The 14,671-nt window shown below is 43.4% G+C and overlaps 1 protein-coding gene across 1 annotated transcript in view; it reads right to left on the bottom strand.

Annotated features, from left to right (window-relative positions):
- Positions 1-8,299: 8,299 nt before the first annotated feature.
- Positions 8,300-14,671, bottom strand: part of prdm11 (PR domain containing 11) — a 31,907-nt gene continuing 25,535 nt past the window's right edge. Inside the window, exon 7 of the mRNA XM_084335441.1 lies at positions 8,300-13,461. Within this exon, the coding sequence (XP_084191567.1) occupies positions 11,312-13,461 (2,150 nt within the window). The 3' untranslated portion in view covers positions 8,300-11,311. The remainder of the gene's footprint in view (positions 13,462-14,671) is intronic.

Raw genomic sequence — 14,671 nt, 5'->3', positions numbered from 1 at the left:
ATCTCAAAACAAGCTAGTCAGACTACTGCTTGACCTGACTCCTAGAACCCACCTCACCCCTGCCCACTTTGACAACCTAGGATGGCTTAGAGTAGACGACAGAGTACAGCAACTTGCAATGGGCCTGGTCTATAACAAGATACACTACGCGACCAAGGTACCCATGTACATGTCAAAATACTTCCCAAAGGTCAGTGAATACCACGATCACAACACCAGAGGGAGCTCCACAAATCATGTTAAACCCAGATTCGGCTCAAACAAAGGACTAAACACGTTTTGCAATTATGCCACATCAATGTGGAACGCCCTACCCAAAGCTGTAAAGGAATGTGAATCACTCACTACCCACTTTCAAAGAACACCTACGGGAGACTGCAATTCGAAACTGGCCCCTACAAATGTCCTAACCCAGTTGTACAGTAAATGACCAAGTATGGCTTTGTCAGTATTCCAATGTACATAGTGTGTGTCCCCCCCCCCTACCCAATCCCCCACCCACCCACCCAACCTCCCCCAATGTACAGTTTCTACGTCAAATGTATATACACTCTTTTTCTGGACACTTTTTGTATCACAAACAGTACTGTATTTGCAAATCTGATATGTCATAAATGTATAGATGTAGCAGTACTGTCTATCTGTATGTCATATATGTTATGATGAATTGAAAATGGGGGACCCTGATGTAAACAAGACGAAAGTCTTTCTCTGGTCTGCACATCCTTAACAATTGTATGTATTGAGCTGTACTGTACCCATTCTGCAATCTGTTAATAAACTTTTCAATCAATCAATCAGACGGCATGCTTTGTAGCAGCTCGGAGGTGCATGCCATCTAAGAATGAAGTGAGCGTGTGTTATTAGAATGATTGATTGATTGAACATTTTATTAATGTCCGCCTTATTATGCTTAGGCCCTCTTTCAAAGTCGGTTATGCTTAGAGTTTATCTTTAGAGCAGGGCGATAGACCACCAGCCCTGATTCCAAACTCTAAGCATAACCGACTTCGAAAGAGGGCCTACTAATCATACAATTGGCAGTATTAGGGGGTGGGAAGCTGGTGGGTGGGGATCGGAAGTTGTGGACAGCGACTCCTACAGGTCGGTTGGTGCGCCTGCGCAGTAGAATCAGGAAGCGACGTTCGTAGCCTATGTTTGCGGAGACGCTCTCTGATTGGCCACTGACGTTTCTGGTCATGTGACATCTGCGCCAATCGTGTGACGCCTGTTTCTGCGCCTATTTCCGCGTCGAACAGCCTGCAAACTACCTAACGCGTAGTTTATCACTGGTTAAGCTTAGGCGACTCTTTCGAAGTTGGTTAAGGTTAGAGTTTGAAATCAGGGCTGGTGTTCTATCGCCCTGCTCTAAGACAAACTCTAACCATAACCAACTTCGAAAGAGTGCCTAAGCTTAACCGGTGATAGAAACAGGCGTCACACGATTGGCGCAGATGTCACATGACCAGAAACGTCAGTGGCCAATCAGATCGCAAACATGCAAACATGGGTTAGGATAAGAATTTAGGCGAAAAGATGCGACGGCTGCCTCCTCGAGTGCTGGAGGCGTGAATACTTTACCCAAGGCAGTTGTCCTTCTGCGTTCGGTTTTTGCGCGCCCAGATTGGCCTCTCAGTGCCCAATCGCGTTCAATAGCTTTCAGTTCCACAACGCAAGTCCTCGCCCATTTCCTCGTATTGTTTTCATATCAATCGACATCACATCAATATACATAACGTATTGTAACGCGCTATTCATATCAATTGGCATCACATCAATATAAATAACGTAGTGTTTTCATCTCAGATATTAACATAACGCGCTATTCATATCAATCGGCATCACATCAATATAAATAACGTAGTGTTTTCATCTCTTCATATCAATCGGCATCACATCAATATAAATAACGTAGTGTTTTCATCTCTTCATATCAATCGGCATAACATCAATATAAATAACGTAGTGTTGATGTGATGCCGATTGATATGAATAGCGCGTTACGTTATATCTGAGATGAAAACACTACTTTATTTATATTGATGTGATGCCGATTGATATGAAGAGATGAAAACACTACGTTATTTATATTGATGTGATGTCGATTGATATGAAGAGATGAAAACACTACGTTATTTATATAGATGTGATGCCGATTGATATGAATAGCGCGTTACGTTAATATCTGAGATGAAAACACTACGTTATTTATATTGATGTGATGCCGATTGATATGAAGAGATGAAAACACTACGTTATTTATATTGATGTGATGCCGATTGATATGAAGAGATGAAAACACTACATTATTTATATTGATGTGATGTCGATTGATATGAAGAGATGAAAACACTACGTTATTTATATTGATGTGATGCCAATTGATATGAATAGCGCGTTACGTTAATATCTGAGATGAAAACACTACGTTATTTATATTGATGTGATGCCGATTCATATGAAGAGATGAAAACACTACGTTATTTATATTGATGTGATGCCGATTGATATGAAGAGATGAAAACACTATGTTATTTATATTGATGTGATGCCGATTGATATGAATAGCGCGTTACGTTAATATCTGAGATGAAAACACTACGTTATTTATATTGATGTGATGCCGATTGATATGAAGAGATGAAAACACTACGTTATTTATATTGATGTGATGCCGATTGATATGAATAGCGCGTTACAATACGTTATGTATTGTATATTGATGTGATGTCGATTGATATGAAAACAATACGAGGAAATGGGCGAGTACTTGCGTTGTAGAACTGAAAGCTAGGCGCAACGCGATTGGGCGCTGAGAGGCCAATCAGGGTGCGCAAACCGAACGCGGAAGGACAACTGCCTTGGGTAAAGTATTCACGCGTACCGGAGGGGACACGTGATGCAAGGCTTTGTCCACATTGCAGCCGGCTTGTGGGAGGCATGGCCTAACAGCGTTCGAGACAGGGGAGGGTAGAATTGGACAATACGAAATTGTCGAAGGGAGAAAAATAGAAAATGGGGAGAAAAAGTAGATAAAAAAAAAGAGGGCGACTTCAAAAGAGGGCCTAAGCATAACCAGTTCGAAACAAGGTGGACATTAATACAAATGTCTATCAATCAATCCAATAACACACGCTCACTTAAAACAGCGCACCTCCGAGCTGCTTCTATAGAAAGTAGGTTAAAAAAAAGAAATTTACCTACTTTTTCTGCTGATGGTTTTGTGAATAAATCTCCATTATGCTTCAATTAATGTGTGTTTATTGTATAGCAATAAGGTTGGATGAATTCAGCAATTGTATAAAGATGTAAGCACTGTCTATCTGTAATAAAATTTTCAATCAATCATTCCAATAACACACGCTCACTTCATTCTTAGATGGAATGCCTTGAAACAGCGCTGCTTCTACACACGGAGGCAACGTCTCTTCTTTTTTTTTGGAACAACTTTTTCTGCGGATGGTTTTGTCAATAAATCTTCAATTAATGTGTTTATTGTATAGCAATAAGGTTGGATGCGCCAATTGTATAAAAGTCATTACACCACGCGCAGTCGTGCGTTATGAGAATTAGAGCATGCCTAGGGGGGTCTAATGACCACCCCTAGGCATGCTCTAATTCTCATAACGCACTCCTGCGCGTGATTTAATTGTTGTGCACAGGTCACAGATATACTAGACAAGTATCTTGTACATGAAAGCAAATATACCTTGGAAACATGTAGTCAGGTCCATAAATATTTGGACATTGACACAATTGCGTCTCTGTACACCACCACAATGGACTTGAAACAAAACAATGCGCTTTAAGTGCAGACTTTCAGCTTTAATTCAAGGGTATTTACATACAAATCAGGTGAATAGTGTAGGAATTACAAGTTTCTACCTTTTTCTTTTAAAAGGGACCAAAAGTAATTGGACAAGCTAATAATCATGAATTTAATTGTCACTTTTAATACTTGGTTGCAAATCCTTTGTATGACTGAAGGCTGAGGTGAAGAACCCATAGACATCAGCAGACACTGGGTTTCGTCCCTGGTGATGCTCTGCCAGGCCTCTACTGAAACCGTCTTCAGCCAGTGAAATGCATGCTCAACTGGATTCAGGTCAGGTGAGTGACTTTGTCTACTCTATTGCATAACATTCCACTAATTTGCCTTTAAAAACTCTTTGGTTGCTTTAATTTATGCTTCGGGTCATTGTCAATCTGCACTGTGAAGCACCGTCCAACGAGTTTTGAAGCATTTGGCTGAATATGAGCAGTGAGAGTAACATTCTTAGATGTTTCCAGTGCCTTCAACACCATTCAGCCTCCACTACTAGCTGAGAAGCCGTCAGCGATGAGGGTGGAGGACAACCTGGCGCTTCGGACAGTCCTTTGTGCCAGTAGCTATCAAGCTCCACAACCAGGCAGGGCTAACTGGCGCGGACTGGAGAATCTGATGTTGACTAACAACAACCTGAATACTCTTTTTTTCCCTTCACCACTTTTTAAGTCTAATTTTAGCTCTATTTATTATGTCCGTTAATTGTATGTATTGTATTAATTGCTGTGATGGACACCTGAATCTCCCTACGGGGATAAAGGTTTTCAATTAAATAATATTGCCTGGAACTAGGGATGTCCGATATTGGCATTCAAATGTAATATCGGAAAATATCGGTATTGGTTTTCAAAAAGATTTTTTTTTTTTTACATTTATTTAACATTTATTTACCCAGGCAAGCAAGTAAGAACAAATTCTTATTTTATTTATTGTCAAAAGTATGCATAATGTTGTGTTAATTCCACAACAAGAGATATGTAATGTTAATTACCTGAAATTATTCAGTTTTTTTGGGCGGCTGGGTGGCGCAGCGGACATTGCGCTCGTCACCAACGCAAGAGACACCGGGTTCACTCCGGCTTGGGCCAGCAGTCATACTAACTCAATTGGCAGTTAGCGAGTGGAAGTCGATGGGTGGTAATCTGGACGTTGTGGACAGCGACTCCTACAGGTCGGTTGGGGACGCCTGCACAGCAGAGACAGGAAATGGCGGGGGTAGTGTGAGCCTCCCACATGTTACACCTCGCCAATGAGAGTCCGCGCTGGCAGGTGAAAAGATGTGACAGGCTGCCTCCTCGTGTACCGGAGGGGACACGTGATGCAAGGCTTCTATCCTCCCTACAACCGGCCAGTGGGGGGCATATGCGAGCAACGTTCAAGACAGGGGAGGGGAGAATTGGCACAGCGGAATTGGGATGGGAGAAAAAAGAGGAGAAAAAGTGGACCAAAAAAAAATATTATTCCGTTTTTGGGGGGGGGGGGGGGACCCCGCATACATCGGTATTGGAAATGAAGAGTTGGACAATATCGGTATATCGGTCGAAAAGCCAATATCGAACATCCCTACCTGGAACACTTCAGAATTCATCCTGCTGCTTTTGTCAGCGGTCACATCATCAATAAATACAAGGGAACGAGTTCCATTGGCAGCCATACATGCCCACGCCATAACACTACCACCACCATGCTTCACTGATGAGGTGGTATGCTTTGGATCATGAGCAATTCCTTTCCTTCTCCATACTATTCTCTTCCCATCTTTCTGGTACAAGATGATTGTCTCATCCGTCCATAGGATGTTGTTCGAGAAATGTACAGGCATTTTTAGATGTTTTTATTTTTTTGGCAAAGTCTAATATAGTCTTCCTGTTTTTGAGGTTCACCAATGGTTTAGATCTCTGTATTCACTGTGGTGAAGTCTTCTCTTGATTTTGACACAGATACACCTCCTGGAGTGTTCTTGATCTGGCCAACTGTTGTGAATGGGTTTTTCGTCCACCACAGTTGTTTTCCGTGGTCTTCAGGGTATTTTGGTGTTGCTGAGCTCACTGGTGCATTTTTTTTTTATCCACTTTTTCTCCCATTTTCTATATTTTCTCCCATCCCAATTTCGTATCATCCAATTCAACCCTCCCCTGTCACGAACGCTGTTTCTTGCCTCCCACAAGCCGGCTGCAATGTGGACTAAGTCATACATAGCACAAGTCCCCTCCGGTACTTGAGGTAACAGCAGTCGCATCTTTTCACCTGCGCAGCTCAATCTCTCAGTGGCGAGGAGTAACGCGTGGGAGGCTCACGCTTCCCCCGACACTTCCTGATTCTACTGCGCAGGCGCACCAACCGACCTGTAGGAGTCGCTGTCCACAACGCCCGATCCCCACCCATCAGTTTCCCACCCCCTAATACGGCCAATGTGTATTAGTATGGACGGCCAGCTAAACTGAAAGCAATGTGGAGCGCTGGGCTCGAACAGGCAAGCCCAGCGTCTCAGTCATTCGTGGCGAGCGCCTTGCCCACTACGCCATGTAGCCGCCCCTGTGCATTCTTTCTTTTTAAGAATGTACCAAACGGTTGACTTAAGCATTATATCACGCGCAGGAGTGCGTTATGAGAATTAGAGCATGCCTAGGGGTGGTCGTTAGACCCCCCTAGGCATGCTCTAATTCTCATAACGCACGACTGCGCGTGGTGTAATGGCTTTTATACAATTGGCGCATTCATCCAACCTTATTACTATACAATAAACACATTAATTGAAGATTTGACAAAACCATCCGCAGAAAAAAGTTGTTCCAAAAAGAAAAGAGACGTTGCCTCCGTGTGTAGAAGCAGCGCTGTTTCAAAGCATTCCATCTAAGAATGAAGTGAGCGTGTGTTATTGGAATGATTGATTGAACATTTTATTACAGAGACAGTGCTTACATCTTTATACAATTGCCGAATTCATCCAACCTTATCGCTATACAATAAACACACATTAATTGAAGCATAATGGAGATTTATTCACAAAACCATCCGAAAAAAAGAGAATAATTTTTTTTAACCTACTTTCTATAGAAGCAGCTCGGAGGTGCGCTGTTTTAAGTGAGCGTGTTATTGGATTGATTGAAAATTTTATTAATGTCCACCTTGTTTCGAACTGGTTAATAACCAGTTCGAAACAAGTCGGACATTAATCAAATGTAACCAGTGGTTATGCTTAGGCCCTCTTTCGAAGTCGGTTATGCTTAGAGTTTGGAATCAGGGCTGGTGGTCTATCGCCCTGCTCTAAAGATTTCAATCAATCAATCAATCATTCCAATAACACACGCTCACTTCATTCTTAGATGGCATGCACCTCCGAGCTGCTTCAAAGCATGCCGTCTAACAGTGAAGTGAGCGTGTTATTGGATTGATTGATTGCTTGAAAATGTTATTAACAGTGAAATGAGTGTCCTTTTGACGAATGGCATCTAACAACAGACTTCCTGCGATTCATATTTTGTTCCACAATGAGTCATGACCAACCAATTACATAATCCAACATTGTGTAAAAAACTAACACATTCCACGTGACAGAATCATTTTTGAATGAGTCGTTATGACGCTATCAACACATCCATTCGTAAAGATTATTGTCCGCCATCTTGGTTTAATTTCTAAAAACTCGAACTGGCGGAGTGATTGTAATTCGGTTGTGGGTGGGTTCTGGGATCACGAGCGTGTGTTATGAGAAATAACCACGTCTAGCTTGACTGTTTCAGCTAATCACAATCAAGAAATTTGCATGCCATTGTATAATTGGCTACACCTAATGTTTTTGCCATCTCTCTGAGTGAGTTTGTTTTGGTAGTGACAGCTCTTCGGACTTCAAATTGAGAGTTGACACTAACAGATTCCAAATGCAAATACCACACTTGAAATGAGCTCTAGACCTTTTATCTGTTCCTCGTAAATAAAATAAGAGAACACACACCTGGCCAATGTTGTGTATGTCATAAATGTCTATATGAATTGAAAATGGGGGACCCTGATGGAAACAAGACAAACGTCTTTCCCAGGTCTGCATCCCCTTAACAATTGTATGTATTGAGCCGTACTGTATTGTACCCATTCTGCAATCTGTTAAATAAAGTTTTTATTCATTAATTCATTCATTGCTGAGTAAATGCCGATTTTGATGTAAATACCGTCAAATTAAAGCTGAAAGTCTGCACTTAAAGCACATCTTGATGGTTTCATGTCAGATCCATTGTGGTGGTGTACAGAGACAAAATTATTACAATTGTGTTGATGTCCAAATATCTATGGACCGGACTGTATTTTGGAAATAAATCATGAGTCAAGTAACAGAACTAATTTTAGCTTCTGACCAGAATTCATGATAACAAACTCCGTTCAGATCTTCACCTAGTTTAAAACAGAAAAAAACAAAGGTTGGTAGAATGACAACAAGCGGGAGGTAAATATAAAAAACACACACGCACACAGACATAAGGCATAGCGCAAAACATTTGCATTCATATGTCAAATATATTTGGATTTGTGACTGCACCAGTAAAATTACATGTGATTGAAGTCGCCACTCCCGATCCCCCTTAAAGCTCCAATACATAGTTTTGGGATAGAAATTTTAACCTCTGCAAAGTCAAAATAGTGTGTGATGCATCTGTGTCCCAACAGGAAAACTGGATCCCTGTCTGGCACACTGTAACCTCGTTTCCAGTTTTATCTCCGTGAGATAAAGCCTGGTAAAGAACTACTGCCGAATGTTAATAAAAAAAAAAAAAAAAACGACTGCCGAAAGTGTCTATGGGGTAGAATGTCCGGTGTATGTACTTCCCCTGGAAGCTGCCTCCGAACTGACCAAACTTTTCCCGAATCCTGTCGGCAAACAAGCTAGAACGTCCCGGCCATGTAGTAAATTCTTCAGGCAAAGCCGTTGCAGTGGCTTAAACGAGGAAATATTGTGCACTTCACACGCTTCTATAATTGTTTTGTCGAAACCGGAAAGCCTGTACTTCCGTTTAGACATTTTAGGAGGCATTCTCTACCAGCCTAGGCACACTGTATGCAGCTAGACATGATCCGATTGGCTACCTGGCACACTGTATGCAGCTAGACATGATCTGATTGGCTGCGGTGTCCTGCCTGGCACACTGTATGCAGATAGACATGATCTGATTGGCTGCAGTGTCCTGCCTGGCACACTGTATGCAGCTTGTGTCCTGCCCTCCCACCACATCAAACACAGAAGCATATTCTAAGGTTGATGTTGGTCAACATGGTTTCTAAAGGTAATTTCTTGGATTTGTGTTGAGATAAGAAGCAGGTGTAAATATGTGTAGCTAATTATTCTAGAGGTAATTGTTCCTTCTTAAAACTACACACTGGAGCTTTAAATCAAACCACTATACATCTGCACCATTCAGTCCGTACATAAAAGCAATGTTTTAAGCATATTCAGTTCATGGTATAGACTTGTTCACTGGGGTAAGATGATACCCAACCAGATTAAAAAGCGTGTACAGCGTGTACAAATAATATGGTTTAAAAGCCTTTTGGTTACGACACTAAGACAGTCATCCCATGCGAACACTAAAGACATGCAAAATGTGCCGACTTTGATCAAAATGAAGACATCATCGTTACAGGATTGATCACGTTTGGCTAACAATGTCACCGTTCAGCGATAAGGTAATAAAAGTAATATGGTTATAAAAACAAACCAATAACAAAATTATAACAAAATGATACAACAATCACTGCTATAACCACATAAATCATTGATATCATAAGCTTTGTACGGAGATAAAGTAAGAATAATCCAAACACTTTGTTGAAGTTAAAGAGTCTCAGCCGTTATCCAATGTGAGGAAACAAAGTGATCCCGATCATCAATCACGAAGCTCAGATTCTCCATACATCGCCGTCTTTGAGTATAGCGCGTAAATGATGGTTTTAACATAAATGCTAAATTTGTATATGTATGGTTGAAATTGACCATGCATCTTTAGATTCACACGTGTTCTTGTCTTGAAAGCAGAGAGACCTAAACTTTGGCATCGCCTCATCAGCAGCCTCAAAGTATTACGTAAATGCATCACCGGAAAATAATAATGAAATAGTACATTATTCCCACTTAAACAGACATTTAGAAGTAACTATGTGGATATCAACTGCAGTAGCAGCAAACGACTACACAATACACTCAAACCCCATCTCTCGAGTTGTGGCATATTAAGTAGCACCTTTTAATTTCAATACTTGCATTCTATCATTTTGGCACAATCATAGAATTCAAGTGAAAAATACTCCTTGTAAAAACAGGCTCAAATGCATATAATATTTATACAGTTTACAACAGTTGTTTTTAAATTCCATCTAGAAATATATAGCACACCGTCATTCTTACAGATGTTCCTCTGAGCTACAATATGGTCTATTTGCCATTTTCAGAGTACAACTGTTATCATTAATATTATGCACTAAATTACAACTTATCCCAATGACAAGACAGTCAGAACCAGGGGTCAGAAGCACATGCTTTCAAACTAAACAAAAAAAAGCTCTTTACGCCTTAAAAAGACTCACAGAAATGGGGTCGCATGTGGTCGCGCTGGCGACAACGCACATCTTCTCCACCAGGTGCAACTTTACGTTAGAGCCCACACAGTGGAGCCCACAGATAGCCCTTTTAGACCGCCCAGGCTCCGGTTCAGGCTCCAGCTCCGTTCTGAACCCTCTGAACCTTGGTGCTCTCTGGCGAACCAGCCCGCGTTTACACCCATTTAAGCAGAACCAACATTCCACCGTCTCCATCATCAACGGGGGCGTTACTCAGGCGGAGGAAAAAATTATGCGTGGAGAAAGACTTAGCGAGCCTCAACGCGCGAGCGCACACACAAAAGCACACTGTATACATTTGAAATGAATCGTTCCAGAAAAGTAGGCTTCCATTATTCGAATGACTTGTTTCGAATAATAGAAGCCTACTTTGCTGGAACGATTAATTTCAAACGTGTGTGCGTGTATTCTTTTGTGTGCGCTCGCGCACTGACTCGCTACTTTCCCCCGTTTACTCGTCTTCACAGCCTAGAATATGACACGCCCACTGATGATGTCACGGTTCGCAAGGAAAAACCAACTATTTTTCGGTGCCAGCTGAGCACCGATTTGTCACATTCTGAACCAATTAATCCCGGTCTGAACGCGCCGGCCGGTGCGAGATTACGTTTGGGAATCGGCTCCAGCACGGAGCCTGGCCTGTGTAAAAGGGATAAGAGTAGAGCCCACAGAGTAGAGCCCACAGAGGAGGAGTGTGTATCTGGGATTACTGACAACCTCCCCCCCAAACAATCTGAACTGGGGAAAAACGAATCCTGTATCAGAATTACAATCTGGGAAGATTGATATAGATATGCGTATGTGTGTGTGTCCACATGATCATATCTTTTGACAATGGCTTTTGGAAAGAGTTTGGTCAAAACCCCTGGGGGGCCACAGTTAAATATCGGGGTAGAGCTCTGCATGAAGGTCCATGCTGGGGAGGTGACATTTCTGTTCCGTCGCCGACATTCTGTTCAGCATCTCGGCAGAGAGCGAATAACTGCTCCCAGACTTCTCCTCAAACCAGCTGTCCAGCGCCCGCTTGCCATCAAAGTTGGTGATGGATGGCCCGTTGACCGCGAGGGTGAGCAGGTCATTCATCTGGTCGAATGTGAGCCGCGAGCGGTTGTTCTTGCACATCCTCTGCAGGGACCCTCGGCCTCTGTCGCAGCAGGCGGTCGAAGTGGGCAAGACCCTGATGATCTGCAGGATTCGATTGAGCAGAGGAAAGCGCTGCTTGTAGCGGTAGATGTGACCGACGACCTCTTTGAAGCCGTTCATGCTGTAGTAATCGGCTTTGAGGTCTCTCCACTCCACGACCAGGCCCCCCCGGGCCCCAGAGACTCCCCACACCGAGGGGATCATTTCCAGATGGTCGAATATGAGTAGAATCTCCTCCTCGCCATAAGCTTGCAGATCCTCCACGTTGTGCGGCCAAGTGGCGAGGTCGAGAACCTGCGAGGCTTTGGCGACGGTGCGGCTGTGCATGTCCAGTCTCTGGGAAAGGATGCCTTGGCTCTTTTGGCAAATCTTTTCTCGAATGGACTGAAACTTAGACTCTGCGACACACAGGTTCTTCAGGTCAACACCGTTGAAACTCTCACGGAAGTTTTCCTCAAACTCCTGCAAATACTCTCCGGGGGAGTCCACGAGTTGACCGATCTCGTGAATGGCCTCCTGTATCTTGGCATCGACCTGGGAAACCGGAAGGTAGTCACCTTGGAAGATGAAGGCTAAACGTGACAGAACAGCTATGATATCCAAGAGAAAATAGATCAGCTTCACTGATTGATAGTCCATGAGGAACTGCAGGAGGGTCAAAGCGATAGCTGCAGCGTCTGCCCTCTGGGTCTGGCTGCTGATCTCCTTGAGGTGGGCCACCACCTCCAGGTAGTCTTTGATGAGTGCGTTCAGGACGTTCGGCTCTCCTATAATCCACCGGACGGCCCGGATATCCCCCAGGAACTCTGTCTCCTCTGACAATGTTGGCGCTGTGGATCTGAGCTCAGCCATCATGCGTGGGGAGTAACGGTAAAAGCTGAGGAGCTGCTTCAGGTTGTTCTCCAAGTCCTCTAAGCAGGACAGCTCCTTCCCACTGATGGCATCGAGCACTTCCAGATGAGGTCGGTGTATCATGATGGGAAGGCAGAGGATCCATGGGAGTATCTTCTGTACAGCAATGTACAGGTTTGCTCTCATTCCCAAAGATAGGTTGGTGCCATCTACCCCTAGACCAACCACCAGCATGTCCTGAAATCTAAGCCCAAGGACGCCAAAGGCCCGATCAATGGCTTGGAGATAACCATCCACATTGCCTATGCTCAGTCTCTGCAAGGAGAGGAACTCTGTGCTCGGGGAACCCTCATTCGTGGTGAACTGTACATACACTGCCACAGTGTCCGATAGAAGGTCATCGTTCTGTGCATCCATGATGACACTGAGGAACGGAGACAGCCGGATCTTCTCCGCCAAGTCTTCTTTTATCGCCCTGGAAATATGATGGATGAGGATCTGGCAGTCGCCTTCGTTCATGTACTGGTCCACCACCTTGAGCTCGCATTTCTTGAGCAACTCCGCCAGGGGTCGTAGGTCAGAGAAGGGCCGCCCTTCCAGGGCCAGGTGGTACGCCGCGTTGAACAGCAGCATCATGTTCCGACACATCTCCTCCGTCTTCTCGGGGTGCATGCGCAGCTTGTACAGCTGCAGACACTTCTTGTGCAGGTTGCTCTGGCTGTGCAGCTTGATGGTGTGGATCTTGAACTGCTTGGAGCCGATGATGAAGGCGGAGGTGCGCGAGGACTGGACGGTGTACTGGCGGCAGACATGGCACCACATCTCGTTGAGGGTCGCAGAGTAACGCAGGAACCAGAACTTCTTCAGCCACTCCTGCTTGAAACGGCGTATCCGTCGACCGGGCCCCAAGGCGCACAGTTTGGTCGAGTCGTCCACGGAAGTCATGTGGTCGGCGGCAATGGACTCGTCGGCGGAGTCCATGTCCTGATCGTCTTCGTCTACGATGACTTGAATGGGGATCATGGGCTCCATCCCTGCAAGTAAAGAGAAATATCCCATTTAGAAGTTACAGTGCATCTAATCAAGAAAACACCTGAAGGATTTGCAACTAATTAAGACAACTAAGTTGCGTTACTGTTACGGACAAAATTAACAGGTTATCATTACTTAAGTCATAAAGCACACATTATATTTTAGATAAGAAAAATTTAAACAATGAAGGTAATTCAGTATTTTTGTATTACAAAGTACACAAACATAATGCTCAGACATTCAAAATATTGGCTCAATAGAAAAAGAAACCCTAACAATTAGGCAACATCTTGCTTGAGTTTATAAAATATAATCACCCTGCTAAAGATGATGAAATGCGCTCTTGATTAAATCAACATGTACAAATTAATGCCTTTCACACAGCAGAAGACCTGCATCACATGGCTGCAACCTTTTCGATGTGAAGCCCCTCTATGGCCGGCAATGTCCCTAACTCACTCACTCACTCACTCACTCACTCACTCACTTACCTAGTGGCATCACACAAGCATTAGGTTGACATCAACATCAATCACACAACATGGACACAGGGTATCCGTTGAACACCTGATCACAGTAACATTAGTACAAACAGCACAGAGAGGCCTGTTTACTTTTAATAGCTCAAAAGTGTAAAGCTCATGGCTCATCACAGTAACATTAGCTCATGGAAAGAATGGCTTATCACAGTAACGTTAGCTCATGGAAAGAATGGCTCATCACAGTAACGTTAGCTCATGGAAAGAATGGCTCATCACAGTAACGTTAGCTCATGGAAAGAATGGCTCATCACAGTAACGTTAGCTCATGGAAAGAATGGCTCATCACAGTAACGTTAGTAGAACTTGAAGACAGCACCTTTTACAGTCTCATTTACTTTCAGTAACTCAAAAGGTGTAAAGCTCATGACTTACATCACAGTAAGGCAAGACATATCTATTTAACCCTTTCACTACCACACTAACAAGGGGTTAACCCTTTCACTGCGACCATACAGAAGGTTAACCCTTTCACTGCCAGACGACAAAGGGTTAACCGTCTGTAGTGTGGTAGTGAAAGGGTTAACCATCTGTAGTGTGGTAGGGAAAGGGTTAACCTTCTGTAGTGTGGTAGTGAAAGGGTTAATACACATGCCTAAAATGTATACACCAGCAAATATGTCCTCAATATTGTTTTCTGCTCTTGTACCATTGCCGTGTTCCACTTGGGAAG

Source organism: Notolepis coatsorum (assembly GCF_963971535.1).
Source record: "Notolepis coatsorum genome assembly, chromosome: 18".
Classification (NCBI taxonomy): domain Eukaryota; kingdom Metazoa; phylum Chordata; class Actinopteri; order Aulopiformes; family Paralepididae; genus Notolepis; species Notolepis coatsorum.
The sequence above is the reverse complement of the archived record's forward strand: the minus strand, read 5'-3'. Positions and strand labels throughout refer to the sequence as shown.